The following is a 16,377-nucleotide window of genomic DNA, read 5'->3' on the forward strand; positions in this document are numbered from 1 at the left end:
CGGTGCCAGTCATGCCGCCACACCCTATCGCGGCGCGTGGCCCCGCCCCCGCTCCAAGACGCGAGGGCGTGTGGAGGGCCGTGCTCGCAGCCGATTGGTGAGAGCAGGTGCCGCTGACGGCATCGGGTGTCGGCATTGGGCAGCAGGCCGGCAGAAGGCAGGCTGCCCCTGAGGTGGGCGGGGTCAGGACGTAGGTCCGTGCCCCTAGCGGCCAGGCCAGACGCCCCTCCCCCTCCCCACGGGAACCTCTCCCTGGGCGGGAGCCGGAGCGACCCGACCGACAGTGGAGGGATGACAAGCCGGGGTGGGAGGAACAGGGTAAAATCTGTACTTTCCTTAGGCGGCAACCTCTGCCCCAAGGCCTCTGACCCGCTGCTTACGGATTTTGCAAACCGGTCCAAGGCATCCGCTAGTTGGCAAAAGGGCGCTAATGCGAATTCTGTGTTCAGGGATTCAGCAGTTCCTGTCCTGATCAGTCCTAGGGGGTAGAAGGGCCCCTCAGGAAGACATACTCAGTGCCCCAGTTCCCTATTTGTGACTAAAAAAACGAAACAGTTGGGAGTGTTCTGTAGCTAAATTACACTGCCGTCAGCCCATCTATTCTGACATTTCACCAAATGAAAAGCCCTTGAGCTTTTTTGTTGTTAATCTTCATCCAAGGATATTTTCCCATTGATTTTTAGAGAGTGGGAGGGCGGGGAGAGACAGAGATTTGGATGTGAGAGACATAGATTGGTTGCCTCCCACACGTGCCCTGACCAGGGCAGGGGTTTGAGCCTGCAAGGTAGGTTATGTGATCTTGACTGGAATTTCTATCACTGGGCCAAACCGGATAGGGTGGGCTTTTTTTTTTTTTAAATCCTCACCAGTGGATTCATCTTAGAGAGAGAGAGAGAGAGAGAGAGAGAGAGAGAGATCAACATGAGAGAGAAACATTGATCAGTTGTCCTAAGGGGGTGGTGGGATACAGGAATTGAACCTGCAGCCTTTCTGTGCACAGGACAATGTGCAACCAACTTGAACTGTTTTTAAAGTGCACACTTAAAAAAAAAAGGCAGAAACAATAATTATTAGATCAAGTATTAGTATGTATTTATGCACAATAATAAAAACAGATTTACAAGTTAAACTGGAAATTTAAACATAAGAAGTTTAACAGCTTTTGTTTATTATATTAAATAACCAAAACACCTTTTATTCCCAAAATTGGTAAAGAATAAATAATGTAATTTACAATATGGTACAAAAAGTAATCAGGAAGGACAGGCATTCCGCTTTATACATACACTGTATATGTATATTTATTATCTATTAAACAAATTCACATCTCAAACAAGCCGAAAACCTTAGATGATATGGCTTAACGATTATTAAAAGAAACAGCAGTAAGTTCTGCTGCCTGGGCCAGAAGCTCCGGAGCCAGTTATCCTGTTACAGAATGAAGGGTACAGGTTGCTGTAGTGCTTCCAAGACTGAACTTGCTTAACATGACTTACACATTACTGTGGGATTAGGAGAGAGCTTTGATAGTCAGGAAAGGTTTGCTGCGGTTTCTTTCTTTTTCCCTCTTAAGACAAAGTGCCCTATTTCCTCACAAATGCATCTGATAGGTCTCAAAGTTTTAAACAACAAAAGCCCACAGCAGCTGCTGTTCTCATCCACTTGTTTCCAGTGCTTCTGTTCCATCATTTTTCTCTGCACAGGTTTGGACTGGATGGTAAAAATGCTATTACACTGAAAAGGAAACCCATCAGTAGTGACACAGAATGATAAAGAATGGGACTCTGGGGCTGAGAACCCACAGATGTAGGGAAGCAAGTAGATCCACTTACGAAATGTTTCCAATTATCCCCACTCCCAGAGCAAGTGCCCTACACCCAGAAGATACAGAGAAATAAAAAAATATCATCCTGAACCTCATGTGCAACCATAAACTTCGATCTGCCTCTGCATTTTCTAAAGAATAAAATGCTCACCACTGGATAGTCACAATAAGAGTTAAGGCCACACCACCAACTCCCTTAAGACCAGAGACGATCTCACTCTTTACAAATGATGAATCAGCAAAAAGATGCCAGACATTAGAGTGACCTCGGACATAGGTCTCAGAAACTGACCTGTTCTTAATTATAACGTGCTCAAGGAAGCCACAGGTGCATACTGAGACTATGACACCTGCCACTGGAGAGACAGAGAAAGATGCAGGAGGTGGGAGGCTTGGGCCTTTTGAAAATCCCAGCCTTTGACAATTATTTTTTGTGTGTGTGTTCTTCACCTTGCTTTTTATATCTGTTTTGAGTTGAAAAGGATTCCACTTAAAAAACATCTCCTACATGTGTCAGTGGAGCTTTTCTTTCCCATCCTAACATACAACATACCAACCACTCCTTACCTTGCCGTTTCCAAATTAAGTCAATAGGAAACCTTTAAGTCCCACACCTGGGTTATGCCTGGAGAACTGGCTTGTCACACACACACACTTCTCTGGTTGCTAGGGAAGCAGCAGAATTCTCTGGAAGCTTGTGAGTTTTATTAGAGGAGAGAAGAGTCGGCCTATTCTCCTCCCTGGCTCACTTCCCCACTGAATGACACTGGCCAGCCAGCTACTCCCAGACGGATTCTATGCCAGAAACCCAGGCAGGGGGTGCAGCTAAATAACTACAAAAGCTGATCTGAGTCTGAGTTTTTCTCCTTTTAGGGGTCTCTGGGTGACAGGTGCCAGCTTACCCACTAGACTGCCTTGAGGTGACCCTGAACAAGCAGCTCAGGAGCCCTACTGTCTCTGGCACAGTACACACTGCCATTGGGCATCACCTGCAGCTCTGACGTTACTTGATCGGTCCTGGTCCCAGACTGTGGAGGAGTATGAGGAAGCTAGTCACGGCCTAAACTTAGCCTGGTCTATTATCCTACTGTAGACCTAACAGTCAGATGCCCCGAGAGTGAGTGTCAGAGAGTGAGAGAGAGATCGATCCTGATCTTGTTCAGCTCAATATAAGGTGCTAATTTCAGAAAGCTGATATATTGATCACAAAACACAAGTAGCTTAAAAATACTCTGGTCCAATGTTGTCGATATCTCTTAATAAAGTGTTAGCATGTTCCTTTCTTTCATATCACCAGAACTTTGAGACTTTTCCTAAGAGCCCAGAAGGCTTTTTCTTAGTGATATTGGTGCCTAGAACCAGATCTGAAAGAAGGAAGCCACATTAGAGGCAAAAGCTCGAGAACAATTGAAACAAAGAAAAGAAGCTATTGCCTAGAAGCCAAACGTCCTGTTTCCTCCATGGCTGGGAGCGAATGACCCTGTCTGCAGCCTAAAAGGGCTGCAAACAGCTGGTGAGACAATGGGATCAAGAGTGTCCCCTCTCCTTGCACACACAAAAGACCTTTCTTCTCCTTTCCACACAGGCTGACCTCTCATTGTGGAGAAGCCTCTGCAGAGGACCAGGGCTGGCCTCAAGAGCTGCCTTCTCTGCCAGTCAGGGGAAGAGGAAAGGTGAGCAACAGAGAGGGAGACTGGTTCAGGTGGGTGATCCTGGCTGTCGGGGGAGGGTGGGGCAGCAGGTGGGATGGTGGCTCAGGTATGACTAGTCCAACACAAGAGCACTGGCTTCTGGCCACACGGAACGTGGCTAAAGGGTGAATTAAATGTTGCGTTTCCCAAGGCTGAGCAAACACACGAGCCTTGTTAGCTCCATTCCGGGGGAAAACTGGAAACTGGGCTACTTGCAATGGTAACTGGTCACCAAGGAGGCTCACGGAGAACAATACGGCGATGTGGCAGTGCTCTAACTGCATCAGGATGTATGACCCTTGTCTGCATTCCCTGAACAGGAAGGAGCAAAATAAGAGACCACTGGGCAAAAGAAGACATGGGGGATTAAACCTGCACATCACAGTGTGCTCTGCTCTTAGGCCAATGAAAGGAAGAGAAGACTAAAAAAAAAGAAATTCCCCTGAAAAGTACATTTGTCTCAGATGCTAAACGATAACACATCAGAAGTTCAAGGACTCATCAGGAAAGTCTTAACTGTGGTTAAACAAGTGCTTAGGATCGTCCCAATAGAAGTAACGTTATAGATCACCTAGAAGAAACTTTAGATGATGCAAGAAGGAAACCAACTAAACTGGGTTACCTCCTCATTGTCTAATTCTTAAAACAAAAGAAAAACATTCTCCAAGCAGCTTAGCAGGATTCTTTTCTGAAAGCCCATATAACCTGCACAAGACATGATTCTTTCCCCGTCCTGTTCAGAAAACATATCTAGATAGGGAAGCACTAGGCAAGGATCAGTATTTCTGGGGTGATGGCTCCAGTTACGCTGCCCTGTGATCAGTGTCCCCTGAAGTGTCCCCATGAAGCTGTCTTAGGGTACAGATACCACCAGGCAAAGCCCAGCCCAGGCCCAGCTGTCCCGTCACCCCCTTCCATCATCACTTTGCAGAGAAGCAATCAAAGTGTGGTACAGGTTTTGCAGAAAGAATGCAGCCATGACCTGGAGCCTCCCTATAGAGAGCAGGGAGACTACAACTCCCCAGGGCACGATGACTTCGCCGGGCACACACCCGCTCCTTTCTTTCAGAAAGAAAACCCACTGAACTGTCCAACACAACAACCAAGGCAGATGTGGTCATTACACAGGCCCCAGTATGAGATCCCACGACTGGCGAAGAATGGCTCCAATGCCAGTGATGTATGACATTGCAGGCCTCATCCTCATCTCTCAGGCCACTACGGCCCTCTCCCCGTTGGGGTACAGCTTCCAGCATTTTGCATATTCTGGGGTGCAGAGGTGTCTCTATTCTGACCATCTTCTCGGGGTCCCGGGCTTGATTTGTGTTTTGTAAGCCCTCCTCTGAAGCCTCCAGGATGCCCCCACCACGAGTACGCTGTATGTTCACTGGGATAGGTCACTGACAGGGGGGCCACTTCCACTGCCATCAAACAGAACCTCTCGGCGGCTGGGCTCGGCGATGGACAGCTCCTGGGCCAAGTCGTTGAATCGAGATATGTAATCAACGCTGTTTTCATTCATCATGCACACCAGCTGGGAATCCACGACCTGTGGGCAGAGGACACAAGGCAAGACCACATCAGCTGGTGGTGGCCTGCCACCTAGACGAGGAGACTCGCTACCACCAGGACTTCCAGTAGAAGGTGAACTTGAGTCTCTCTACGGTGAAGATTGGAATCTCCCATCGACTTGTAATGGTGGCCTAGTACTCTGGGAAGAATCTCAGAATCGCCCATCGTTTTGAACTCTTCCTGTTTTGACAAGTGTGCAGGAGAGCCTGCTGTGAGCCTGGCACAGCTGGCTGCTGGGATCAGAGCAGTGCTTCCATTTATATGAGATTTGTCAGGGAAGACAGTCAAACAGGCAAACGGCAGAGAGTGGAAAGCAGAAACTGTGGGGTGGCCTGTAGGAGACATGAGTGGAGAAAGGGGACAGAGTTTGCCATGGGGGAAAGGGGAGGCACATTCCTGTGAGAAGAGACAGCAAGTGCAAAGGCCCTGAGGTGGGAACAGGCTTCGGCTCTTCCAGAAACAAGAAAGCTGGTGGATGTGACAGTGAGTCAGGACAACAGTTGAATAAGAGAAGAGAGACTTAAGTGTGTACGGCAGGGCCTTAGGTATTGGGATTTCATTCTGTGGACAAAAACATGGAACATTCTGCCATACAGTCTTCAGGATTTACTGTCTTCCTTCTTTGCTGGAGTGAAAGCCTCATGAGGAGAGGGCCTTTGTTTTATTCACTCAGTGCCTGTAGCAGTGCCTGGCACATCATGAATAAATTGCATGATATAATGAAATAAAAAGCCTTGGAAAATTCTGAGTAGAGCTATGGCCTGAACCGAATTTTGAATCTATTATGAGAAATATAAAACAAACAAATTTGTTTTCAAAAAGTAGAGCAAGCCCTGGCCGGTTTGCTCAGAGGTTGGAGTGTTGGCCTGTGGACCAAAGGGTCTTGGGTTCAATTCCCTGTCAAGGGCACGCACCTTGGTTGTGGGTTCTATACCCCGCCCCAGTTGGGGTACATGCGGGAGGCAACTACTTGATGTATCTCTCTCACGCCATTTCCCCCTCCTTCCCCTGCCACCTATCTATCTCTCTCTCTCCCTCTCTCTCTCTTTCTCCCCCCCTTCCCCCCCACCTCCCTCCCTTCTGCTCTGTCTGGGAAAAAATAAACTCGGGCAAGGATTTAAAAAAGAAGGAAAAAAGTAGAATAGTGACTGTTTCCCCCACATATCCATCACCAGCTTCATCAATCTGTGGCCCATCTAGGCCCACCTCTCCAACCCACTCTTTGCTCCCATAACTTTTGTTCAAATCCCAACATCAGATCATTTCAGCCACACATCTCAGAATGCACTTCTAGATGATAAGGACTATTTAAAAAACACACTCATGTTTTTTGAGTTGGAGAGTTCGTGGTCAGATCTTTTTGTTAAACAACGGCTATTTCTGGAGGTAAATATGTTACTAGCTATGGATTTAGTAATTCATGAATAGCACCTGTCTTTGTTCTGTGCTGCTCACCTTTGTGTGCAACAGGCCACCCAGAGATCTTGTTGGAAATGCAGGTTCTGGTTCACTGGCCCTGGGGTGGGCCCGAGAGCCTGCCCTTCTAACAAGTCCAAGGTGTTTTGCAGTGGTTCTGTGGACCACCTGTGAATAGTGGTTCCAGGTGTGTCATCTTGGGATGTTTGTGCAGTGGCCACTTCCACAGGAGCTAGGAGCTTATAAACAATGTCCACATAGACACAGGAAAGGAGAGACCAGCCTCTTATGGGACATTAAGTCACAAGATCTTCTCTAAATAAAGGTTCTATGGCCACAGAAATGCTCATCGAGGGGGAGGAAATGTACTATATTGCTCTGTTTAGTTCGTATTTCGGTGAAATTTCCATTCATGTTAGGAGCTGGCTTAGAATCCTCCAAAAAGCCTTCCCACAGCTCCTCAGATCTTAAGACTCACATCAGGAGACCGAGAGCTGAGGAGGCAATGGGACACCACTGTGTTAGTCTTGTCTGATCCAGGGTTCCCCTTAAGAATCTCTACATATAAAAGGCTAATATGCTAAGTGTCCAACCAGTCGCTATGATGCGCACTGACCACCAGAGGGCAGATGCTCAATGCAGGAGCTGCCAAGCTGCAGTGACTTGGCAGTGGCAGTTCACAGGTGATGCACCCCAAAACCAGAGAGGAGGGAGCCCGATTCCTCGCGGGGCCATGTGATTCCACCTTTGGCCATGGGTTATGTTGTTGCTGGGGCACTATTAGCCCCAAATCTGGTTTACTGCACACTTCTGTTTGCATTCCACACCCCGTACGACAGCAACTTTGCAGAGTGCCCTCTTGCACTCCGGGACCCCTGGGGGGATGTCAGAGAGCAGGTTTCAGCCTGATCCCCGTAGGCCAGGCCGAGGGGCCCCACCTGCCAGAGGGACCCCACTCACTCCGCAGATGCCCTTTGAGCCACAGCGCCACTCCAGGTGCAGCCGGTCAGGGAGGGACCACAGGAGGCTGGCTCCAGGGCATGTCCGGCCCATCTCGCCCAGTCCTGCCCCATCAGCCACCTTCTATTTGATTTCCTTTGAATGTGCATGAATCTGTGCACTCGCCCACTAGTCTTACTATAAAACCCTTGAGGGACACCTACCAACAGCTCAGCATCTCAGGAAGCCAGGATTTGGAAATGTTGCTCCAGTACTTTAATAACAGGACCAAGCCCATGTGACATTCTACATGTGGAATCTCTCCATTTTAAGCATATCCTCTAAATTTTTCTTTCAGCACCTGTTACTTCATACCTTGCCTTATAATTAAATGTACCTGTCTCTACTCCTTCAATCAGTGCACAACCTTGCGAGGCTTTCTTGCTCAAACAACACTCATACCATGTTGGATGGAGCCTGGGTGGCTACATGAGCAGACAGCCTGGCCTAAGAAAGAGGGACACTGCATGCTGGTCCAAAGATGAGGGTCACAAACGGAGCCTTGCCTGCACATTGAGGGGCTGCCATAATGTGACTTTTGTTGTCATCACCCTCACCGTGGGAGGAGCCTGAGGGAGTATCTGTGCCCTTCCTGCAGAGCCCATTCTCCTGCTTGGGAGGCAGTGACATGTAACGACACAGGGAGGGGCTGTTTGAAGGCCCTCTCCTGTCAGGTACCAGCAGTGATGACAAAGCCACCTACAGGTGCTCTTTACTCTTCTACCAATGGCATCAGCACCACACAGAGGCAGCATTACCTGCCTGAGATCAAGCGGCTGGTGTAGGCCACAATGAGATCCAATCCCTGCTTTGGTCGCCGGCAGAACCCCCAGTTAACCCCGAATTTTCCAGGGTTTGATGCCTTCAGAGCTCAGCTATTACTTTGTTGTTTGCCACCAGAATTTCCCTTCTCAGAAGCCAGAAACCTGGATGTGCATGTGCTGGCTCCTGGTTTTAACATCTTGATGAAAAATTCTTAATTACCAAACAGGTGTCTGCTTGAGGGACTTGGTCACCTCTGGAATAAGGGCTGGTGGTCAAGTCCAGGCATAAGATTGTGTACTTACCTCTGCCACATCAGCCAGGGATCTGGACACAAACGAGTCTCTCGAATTTCCATCTAGCAGGCTGGGGCCCAGCAGGGAGGTGCCACTGTGGGTCCCCACTGGAGTCGGCAGCATCTTTCGGCCTTTCTCCGAGATGAAGCTCGCTGCCAAGAAAAAGGGGATCAGGCCCTGAGACAGCTTGGTCAGCTCTGGTCAAGGGAAGGATCTGAGGGCTGGAGGTAGCCTCGCCAGGCCCATGCAGGCATTCATCTGCACGCTTGCACACAGTGCTTGGTGTGGAGCTGTAGCCAACCTGGCTTTTGTCAAATGAGGAGCCTTGGAGGGTCCTCAGAAGCACATATAAGTAGGCCTCATATTATAGGGGCCCCTCAGTGCTCTGCTGTCCAGTCACCACTCCCACCTCCAGGTAATGTGGTTTCCCGTTTTTCATGATTTGTATTTGACTTTGCAGAGATCTGTACTGTTCTCTGGGCCTCTCATAACAGGAAACACTCACTGGGTGCTGGCTCCCTGTATCACCCAGACCAGAGCCCACATTCTGGGCCATCAGGTGTGGCGTCTACACAAGGTGCTGACCCGGTTCAACATGTGTACAGCACAACCCCCTGCGGGGCTGCAGTCTGATGGCCATGTGCACGTATTGGCTGCTCTCTAAAAATGCAAAGCGCATGAATCCCAGACATGCCCCGGAGCCCCTCTTACATAGGACATTGAGAGCATTGTGTCTTCCCCTAACATGCCCTTCCCATCGCACAACGCCTGGTGCCCAATGAGGATGAACACATCCTGTGAACGTGCCAAACTGGTCAACATGTCGCCAGACAGCTGGCCTGTCCACATCAGAATATTTTACTGAGAACAGAAAGAGGGAAGCCGATGTCTTCTACCCTGCTGTTGGTGGCAAGAACAGAAGTACCTAGTATGGGAGGGGCCAGGACAGCTGGCTGGACTAGAGAAGAGCACAGGGGACTGTGTGAGGAGATAGACGGGGGCTACATCGCAACTGGGCTGTGGGTTACAAGGATGTCACGTTTGCCAAAGCTCAGTGAACTGCACACTGGAGATCTGGACATTCTCCCAAATGTAAGTGGTGCAGAAAAAATAAACCCTGGAAAACAAGCAAACAGTCCTAGTGGGAGTTCTGCCAGATGTCAAGGAGAATCTAGGCTCTAGTCCCCCACCAAGTTCACCATGTGGAGCCCTGCTCGTCCTGCTGGTCTAGGACAGAGACCGGGGCACCCCCCACAGACACTCACCAAACAAGCTGCCGAGGGACGAGTCCGTGGGGTCGCTGGGGCACCACTGGGGGTCATGGGTGGGGGAGGCAATCCAGTCTGGTTGGGGGCTGCTGGATGGGGAAGGAAGACTCTTGGAACTGTCACTGCCATTTAGTTTTGCTGGAGAAAGAGGGACTCCTTCACCTGTCAACCAAAATCCTGGGTCAGAGACGCCATGTGGGGTGAACAGCACTCTGCTCCAACCTGCCACTAAGGCAGCGAGCAGCACAGCTGTGCGCCACTAGACCCTGGAGGTCTGGGACTCTGCTTGGATCCCCATGGATGATGAATAACACTGGTCTGTGGAGGGGATCCCCTACAGAAGGAACACGTACCTACCTTAGGGGACGACAATGGCCATAGCTATCACTGATGAGCCAGGTGCTATGCCGAGAGCTTCACCTAAATCCTCTCATGGTCGCTTACAATAGCCCTGTGTATTCCCAGTTCACAAGTGAGCTGGTGACCTGCCCACAGCCACTGAGAGCTTCACCTAAATCCTCTCATGGTCACTTACAATAGCCCTATGAATTACATGCTATTCCCACTTCACAAGTGAGCTGGTGACCTGCCCACAGCCACTCACTACTAGCCTGTGAAGTCAGCTTAATCTGAATCCACGGCCTGAATCATACAAGCAAGTGCCGACCACACCACTGCTACAGGATACCAGTCCAGTTCCCTCCTGGAACTTGCAAAACCCAAAGGCATTCACCTAGATTCATGACCAACTAGGACAATGGCCCATCTAATCCTGTTGGTCTCAAGGCCAGGAGCAGTCCCACCAGACCATACAAAGCTGTAGGTCCTATCTGTACCTTGTTCACTGGTGCTGCCTCTGCCTCTGCTGGGCAAGGCCATATAGGTGGCAGGTGCAAAAGTGGGAGTGGAATGGGAACATACCCAGCAGGTTTGGCAAATGCTCAGATGGGAGGTCAAGGGCAAGCCTGCATCCCCCGTCCTAATGGGGAATTGATTCCAAGAAGGGTGTGCAGGGGCAGCCTGTTCCTTACCGTACTGGCCAGAGCTGATGGCGATTTCAATGATGGAGTCGCTGATCTGAGTGGCAGGCTCTCCCTGCGAGAGCACGTCCTCAGGTGGCCCGGGGAGAGAGATGTCCAGCAGAGCAGAAACGTTAGGTGGAGAGAGCCGAGTGCTGGAGCCCTCTGCCAAGGGCAGTGGGGTGGAAAGCCCATTGTGCAGAGGAGCCTTAGATAGCTCAGTTAAGGAGAGGACAGGTGATCCCTGGTGGGAGATGGGAATTGTTCAGATACAATGGATCAACCAATCCCCTAATAAGGAACAAAAAATCAACCTCAACCCCAAAAGATGGTAACCAAGTGATGGCCAAGTCAACAGAGAGGCGGTGACCACAGCAGATACCTCTTCATTCTAGTATGAAACACATTAACTCCTCCAGAAACTACTCTGGGGATGCAGAGTTGGAAGGCTGGGCCAGGGGGGCCTTGGCCACAGTGCCCTGGACATCTGGACCTGCTTTCCCTGCCAGCAAGACAGCTGGTAACACCCAGGCAGAAGGTAAGTGCCAACAAGTGCTGCCAGCTGATGATCTCCTCCCCTTAGCCCAAGAAACTGATCTTTCAGAACTGTGTCTGAATCAGCCAGCCACGTGGAAGGGAAGAAGAAACCTGAGATGGAAGATGCATGCTCCTTTTATCTAGGCAATGGGAGGATTAAACCATTGGATGTCCGAGTGTCCTTGTCACATCCTGGCAACTCACAGCAGGGAGGCCAGGTCTGCTGGCAGGACCATGAGCACGGGGACTCGGCACTGGAGGGGGGCTCTGGGGCAGCTATTTTGCTCAGCAGCCAACAGCACACTCTACCTGGAAACCTTCCGTCACTGGCTCCTGCTCAGGCCTCGCGGGGATGCTGATGAATGGATCGCTTGTACCCTACAAGAAAAGCACACCATGAATGCCTAAGAGCCCTTACAGTCAGCATGCCAGAACTCTGCCCAATGGCTATTAAGCTCCTGAGACAAGAGCTGTTCCACTCCCCAGCTTCCTAACAGCCAACATTACAGGAACCCATTGAGGTCCAGGTTGGAAATCTCTTCCTGTGAAGACAAGCAAGCTCACTGCTTCCAGAAGGTGGGCCAAGAAGTCACTGCACTTAAGATTCTCAATTCAAAACCTCATAGTCCTCAGGCTGGGCTGGCCGTGAAACCAGAGCACTGAGAGAACCGGAGAGGAGTGGCAGTCAGGGATCACTCGGCCCACTGTTGGTCCACTTGGTTAAAGTTCCTTCTCAGACCAAGCTGACATCTGAGAAGTCTGCTGACATATAGATCTTGCTTACCTCAGTTCTGGATTCTCCAGTGTCACCCAGCAAACCTGTCCCCACTCTGTCTCCTTCCATGGTCTCCCCCTGAGCCACGCAGAGCGCACTCATGCCCCAGCCTCCCTGGTTCTGTGACTCCCCTCTGGTCATCAGGCCCATCCCACTCCTGAGGCAGAATTAGAGTCCAGCATGACACCAGCCCCATTATCTTGGCTCCCATCCCTCTGGAGAGTGACCGACCCATCCTGAAAGCTGGTGGTAACTCGAGAAGCCCTTCCAAACACTCACCCCCACAGTGGGGATGGGGTCGCCATTCTGGAGGGTGCCAGCGGAGTCCTGACCCGGAAGGGTAGCTGTTGCCTCATCTGAAGACAGTGGAGAGATGCCAGACAAACCCTCAGCATCCAAGACAGGGAGGGGGCTCCCGGGGATGATGCCAGCACTTGTAGCTGCTAAGTCGACAGCACCTGGCACAGAAAAGACATTGCCAATGGGAGCTCTACTGACATTCCAAACATACTCTGCAGCGCTCACAGGAATAGCCTCTCCCTCATGCCGCATTTCAAGCAAGGGAAACAGATTTCCTGTTCTCTCTGGAGGATAATGAGAGCATGGTTTGGGGGAAGAAGAAAACAAACATCATTCACAAGTCTCACGGGGTGTCTGTCCCCATGCCGGTCACAGAAACTTACTGGCCAGGTGGCCCGGGGCCTGGGGCGGAAGGACCTTGGGCATGATCGGCCGAGACAGAGCCGCTTTGGTGAGGGAAGACTGGATGGGCCGGAATGAGCCTCTACCTGTGAGGACAAAAACAGAAGCAGCTGCATCAAGCCCACCTGCCCCAGTGCTCTCTGGCTGCATGGCAGGTATACAAAGGGTCGGCTTCACAGCCAGTTGGGACCATGGAAGCTGAGCCAAGGGGACACCACTACACCACTGAACATTCCAAAACTGTGCTAACTTGGGGAAGTCAGAGGTCAAACGGGCCTCCAATGAGGAAAAAGGTCTGGCACCCGTGGTAACAGCACCACTGTGGCCTGGGGGGGCTGCTGAAGAGGGTGCTGTCAGCACTGTCATTCCCCTGGGAATGGCCCTTTAAGGGTGATGCACACCCAAGCGAAGCTACAAGCTCCTCTGAAGCAATGAGAGCATCAAATCTTGGATTAAGATTCTGCCTCTGTAATTGGGCTCTTTCCTACTAGGTCTTCTGTAGATGAAAAGAAGGCACAAGAAAAAGCAATTAATAGCTGTCTGGGTCCAGCAGTAAGTCTGTCTGAAATGTGAAAATCAAGGCTGATTTAAAAGCTAAATCACAGAGTTATGTGTTTCACTGAATAATTCTCACTGAAGTAAGAAAATTTACTTCAAAGAGCCAGGGCCCCCATTGACCTTAGAGAGAAACCTATGAAGGCATGAGTTGCACATTTTTTCCCTAAAATGCCTGACAAAACACACACACACACACACACACACACACACACACACACACACAAACAAACTCAAAACAAAAAAATACCTGACAAGATGTTATACAGAGAGGGCGGACTGAACTAAGCGAAGCATCCCTAACAGGGCTTCCTCTGAAGGAAGCTGCCTGCGGACCACCTGTAGGGGGCCATGCCTGCCTGGCTCGGGCACACTCAGTTTCTGCTGACAGAATGGACAAAGGAATGCTGCAAATGTCACTCCAACAGCCATAAACGCGAATGCCTGTCATCCCCAAAGACGAGGCCACAGGACAGTAAGGAGTGAAGAGCCAACCCCAGGAGACCCAGTGCTTACCGGTTATGGAGGAGTTTGACATGATAGAGAAGGAGCAGACGTTGTGGGACTGGTTTTCAGAAGGTCGAGGAAGCAGGGTTCTCTGTGGAGGGAAAACTGCCAATCAGGTAATAAAAATCACTCAGGAAACCAGCAAAGACTTGTAAGGGGATATTCCAGACAGACAACAGTGAACTGAGATTGTAAGCAGATGGTTCTGGGTTCTAGGGCTATTAACACAAGAGTGCCTGGGACAGTCTGCGGATAGCTAGACCCAGCAAACTCTGAACATCGGGTCCACTCTGAAAAAAATGCTGAGGGATCAAACCTTCCTCCAGGAAAACGGGGAATGTCAGAACCATCCACTGTTAATTCAGAATATTCTTATGGATTTGGATGGAATGCAACTAGTCATATATATATGTGTGTGTGTATAACCACTCTGTGTGGACTATTAAAAAAGACACTCATATCCTGGGCCTCCTCAAATTTGGGGTGTAAAAATAAAGTTGCTGTCTGTAACACAGACAGGCTAAAGGCCTGAGGCCTTCCGCCCCATCTCACAGTCCCAGTGCCCACCCCTCCCTATCTGCCCAGGACTCCTATGTGTGAATAATTAAGTTCCAATGTGAAGAACACCATTTAGAGAAGTTGCATTAGCCCTGGCCAGGTAGCTCCGTTAGAGCACCATCCCAATACGCCACGTCTGAGGATTTGATCCCCAGGCAGGGCACATACAAGAATCAACCAATTTAAGTGGAACAACACATTGTTGTTTCTCTCTTTCTCTCCCCCACCCGGCTTCCTCCTTAAAAATCAAATGAAAAATTTTAAAAAAATAAATTATATTAATTGCTCAAACTGTTATTCACTGAAGTTAAAACATTAACAGAAAGTATCTGTCAACCTAAAAGTGTCTAAGGACCTCTGGCTCTGGGGCACAGCTGCATCTCCACTAAAGCACAAGGGACATCTATCTCCGTGCCCCTCAGAGGCGCCCCAAAGTGCTGGCAAAGAGTAGAGGAGGTGTTACTGGGGCTGCAACCTCGACTGGGCCAGTAGGTCCGCTTGGATGCTGCTGCTGCGGCAGGTGACCTGTGAACTAGGTGAGGAGCTGCAGATGTGCCGGCTCTGCTCCACATGCACTTTCTGAGAGGACTAGCTAGGTGAGGTACATTTAGGCTTTGGGGCCCTATGTTCTGTTACAGCTCCTCATCTTCACCCTGGTGGTGTGAAAGCAGCTGTGGGCACTAGGGAAATAAATGACTGGCTGTGTGCAAATTAAACGTTTAATGAAAACAATAAATGGAAAGACAACATACTGTGTGTGATTCCATTTATATGAATGCCCAGAACACGCATATCGACAGAGACTAAAAGTAGATTTGTGGTTGCCAGCGACTGACAGAGGGGGCAATGCAGGTAATATGTGCAGGGTTTCTGTTTGGGGTGATGAAAATGTTCTGGTATTAGATAGTGGTGATGCATAACCCCGTGAATATGCCAGAAAACCATTGAACTGTATACTTTAAATGGGTAACTTTACATGAATTATATATCAACTAGAGGCCCAGTGCATGAAAATCGTGCACTCGGGGGGAGGGGTGGTCCCTCAGCCTGGCCTGCGCCCTCTCACTGTCCGGGAGCCCTCGGGGGATGTCCGACTGACCGCTTAGGCCCGCTACCTAGGGGAGTGGGCTTAACCGGGCAGTCGGATATCCTTGCCACTGCCGCTGCGGCTTCTAGCTGAGCGGCACTGCCCCTGTGGGAGCACACTGACCACCAGGGGGCAGCTCCTGTGTTGAGCGACTGCCCCCTGGTGGTCAGTGCACATCACAGTGACTGGTCATTAAGCCGTTGGGTCGATTTGCATATTAGCCTGTTATTATATAGGATAAAGCTGTTAAAATAATCACATATACTAAAATCAAATGCATTAATACTAAATTACAGTTGGCCCTAAAACACAGGTTTGAACTGTGTGGGTACACTTATACATGTATTTTTTTCAGTAACTACCTGTACTGTTTTCAATTCACTGTTGGGAGTCCACTGATGTAACGGGATGACTATATACATTGATTGACACCATTTTATATACGGGACTTGAGTATCCATAGATTTTGGTGCCCATTGGGCATCCTGGAATCCATCCCCTGCAGATACTGCAGGACAACTTAGGTTTTTGAAGGAGTCAAAAGTTATACACACAGAGAAACCAAGATGGCGGCATAGGTAAACACCTGAGTTTGCTGCCTTGAACAACCACTTCAAAAATACAACTAAAAGACGAAACAGACATCATCCAGAACCACAGGAAGGCTGGCTGAGTGGAAATTCTACAATTAGGAGGAAAGAGAAAAACACTGAGACTCAGAGGAGGCGCAGTGCGGAAGTGAGATACTAAGGTGCGGAGTGCATGCGGAGCGGGCTGGCGGCGGAGGGCGCAGTTGTCATTTTCAATC

General features: G+C 49.7%; 1 protein-coding gene across 1 annotated transcript in view; it reads right to left on the bottom strand.

Annotated features, from left to right (window-relative positions):
* Window positions 1-4,850: 4,850 nt before the first annotated feature.
* CRAMP1 (cramped chromatin regulator homolog 1) overlaps window positions 4,851-16,377 on the bottom strand; it is a 48,123-nt gene continuing 36,596 nt past the window's right edge. Inside the window, exons 13-20 of the mRNA XM_015564059.1 lie at window positions 13,934-14,015; window positions 12,844-12,948; window positions 12,440-12,618; window positions 11,695-11,763; window positions 10,861-11,092; window positions 9,827-9,991; window positions 8,571-8,713; window positions 4,851-5,065 (exon numbers count right to left, since the gene is read on the bottom strand). Of these exons, the coding sequence (XP_015419545.1) occupies window positions 4,901-5,065; window positions 8,571-8,713; window positions 9,827-9,991; window positions 10,861-11,092; window positions 11,695-11,763; window positions 12,440-12,618; window positions 12,844-12,948; window positions 13,934-14,015 (1,140 nt within the window). The 3' untranslated portion in view covers window positions 4,851-4,900. The remainder of the gene's footprint in view (window positions 5,066-8,570; window positions 8,714-9,826; window positions 9,992-10,860; window positions 11,093-11,694; window positions 11,764-12,439; window positions 12,619-12,843; window positions 12,949-13,933; window positions 14,016-16,377) is intronic.

The sequence above is a fragment of the Myotis davidii genome, unplaced genomic scaffold (genome assembly GCF_000327345.1).
Source record: "Myotis davidii unplaced genomic scaffold, ASM32734v1 scaffold599, whole genome shotgun sequence".
Lineage (NCBI taxonomy): Eukaryota > Metazoa > Chordata > Mammalia > Chiroptera > Vespertilionidae > Myotis > Myotis davidii.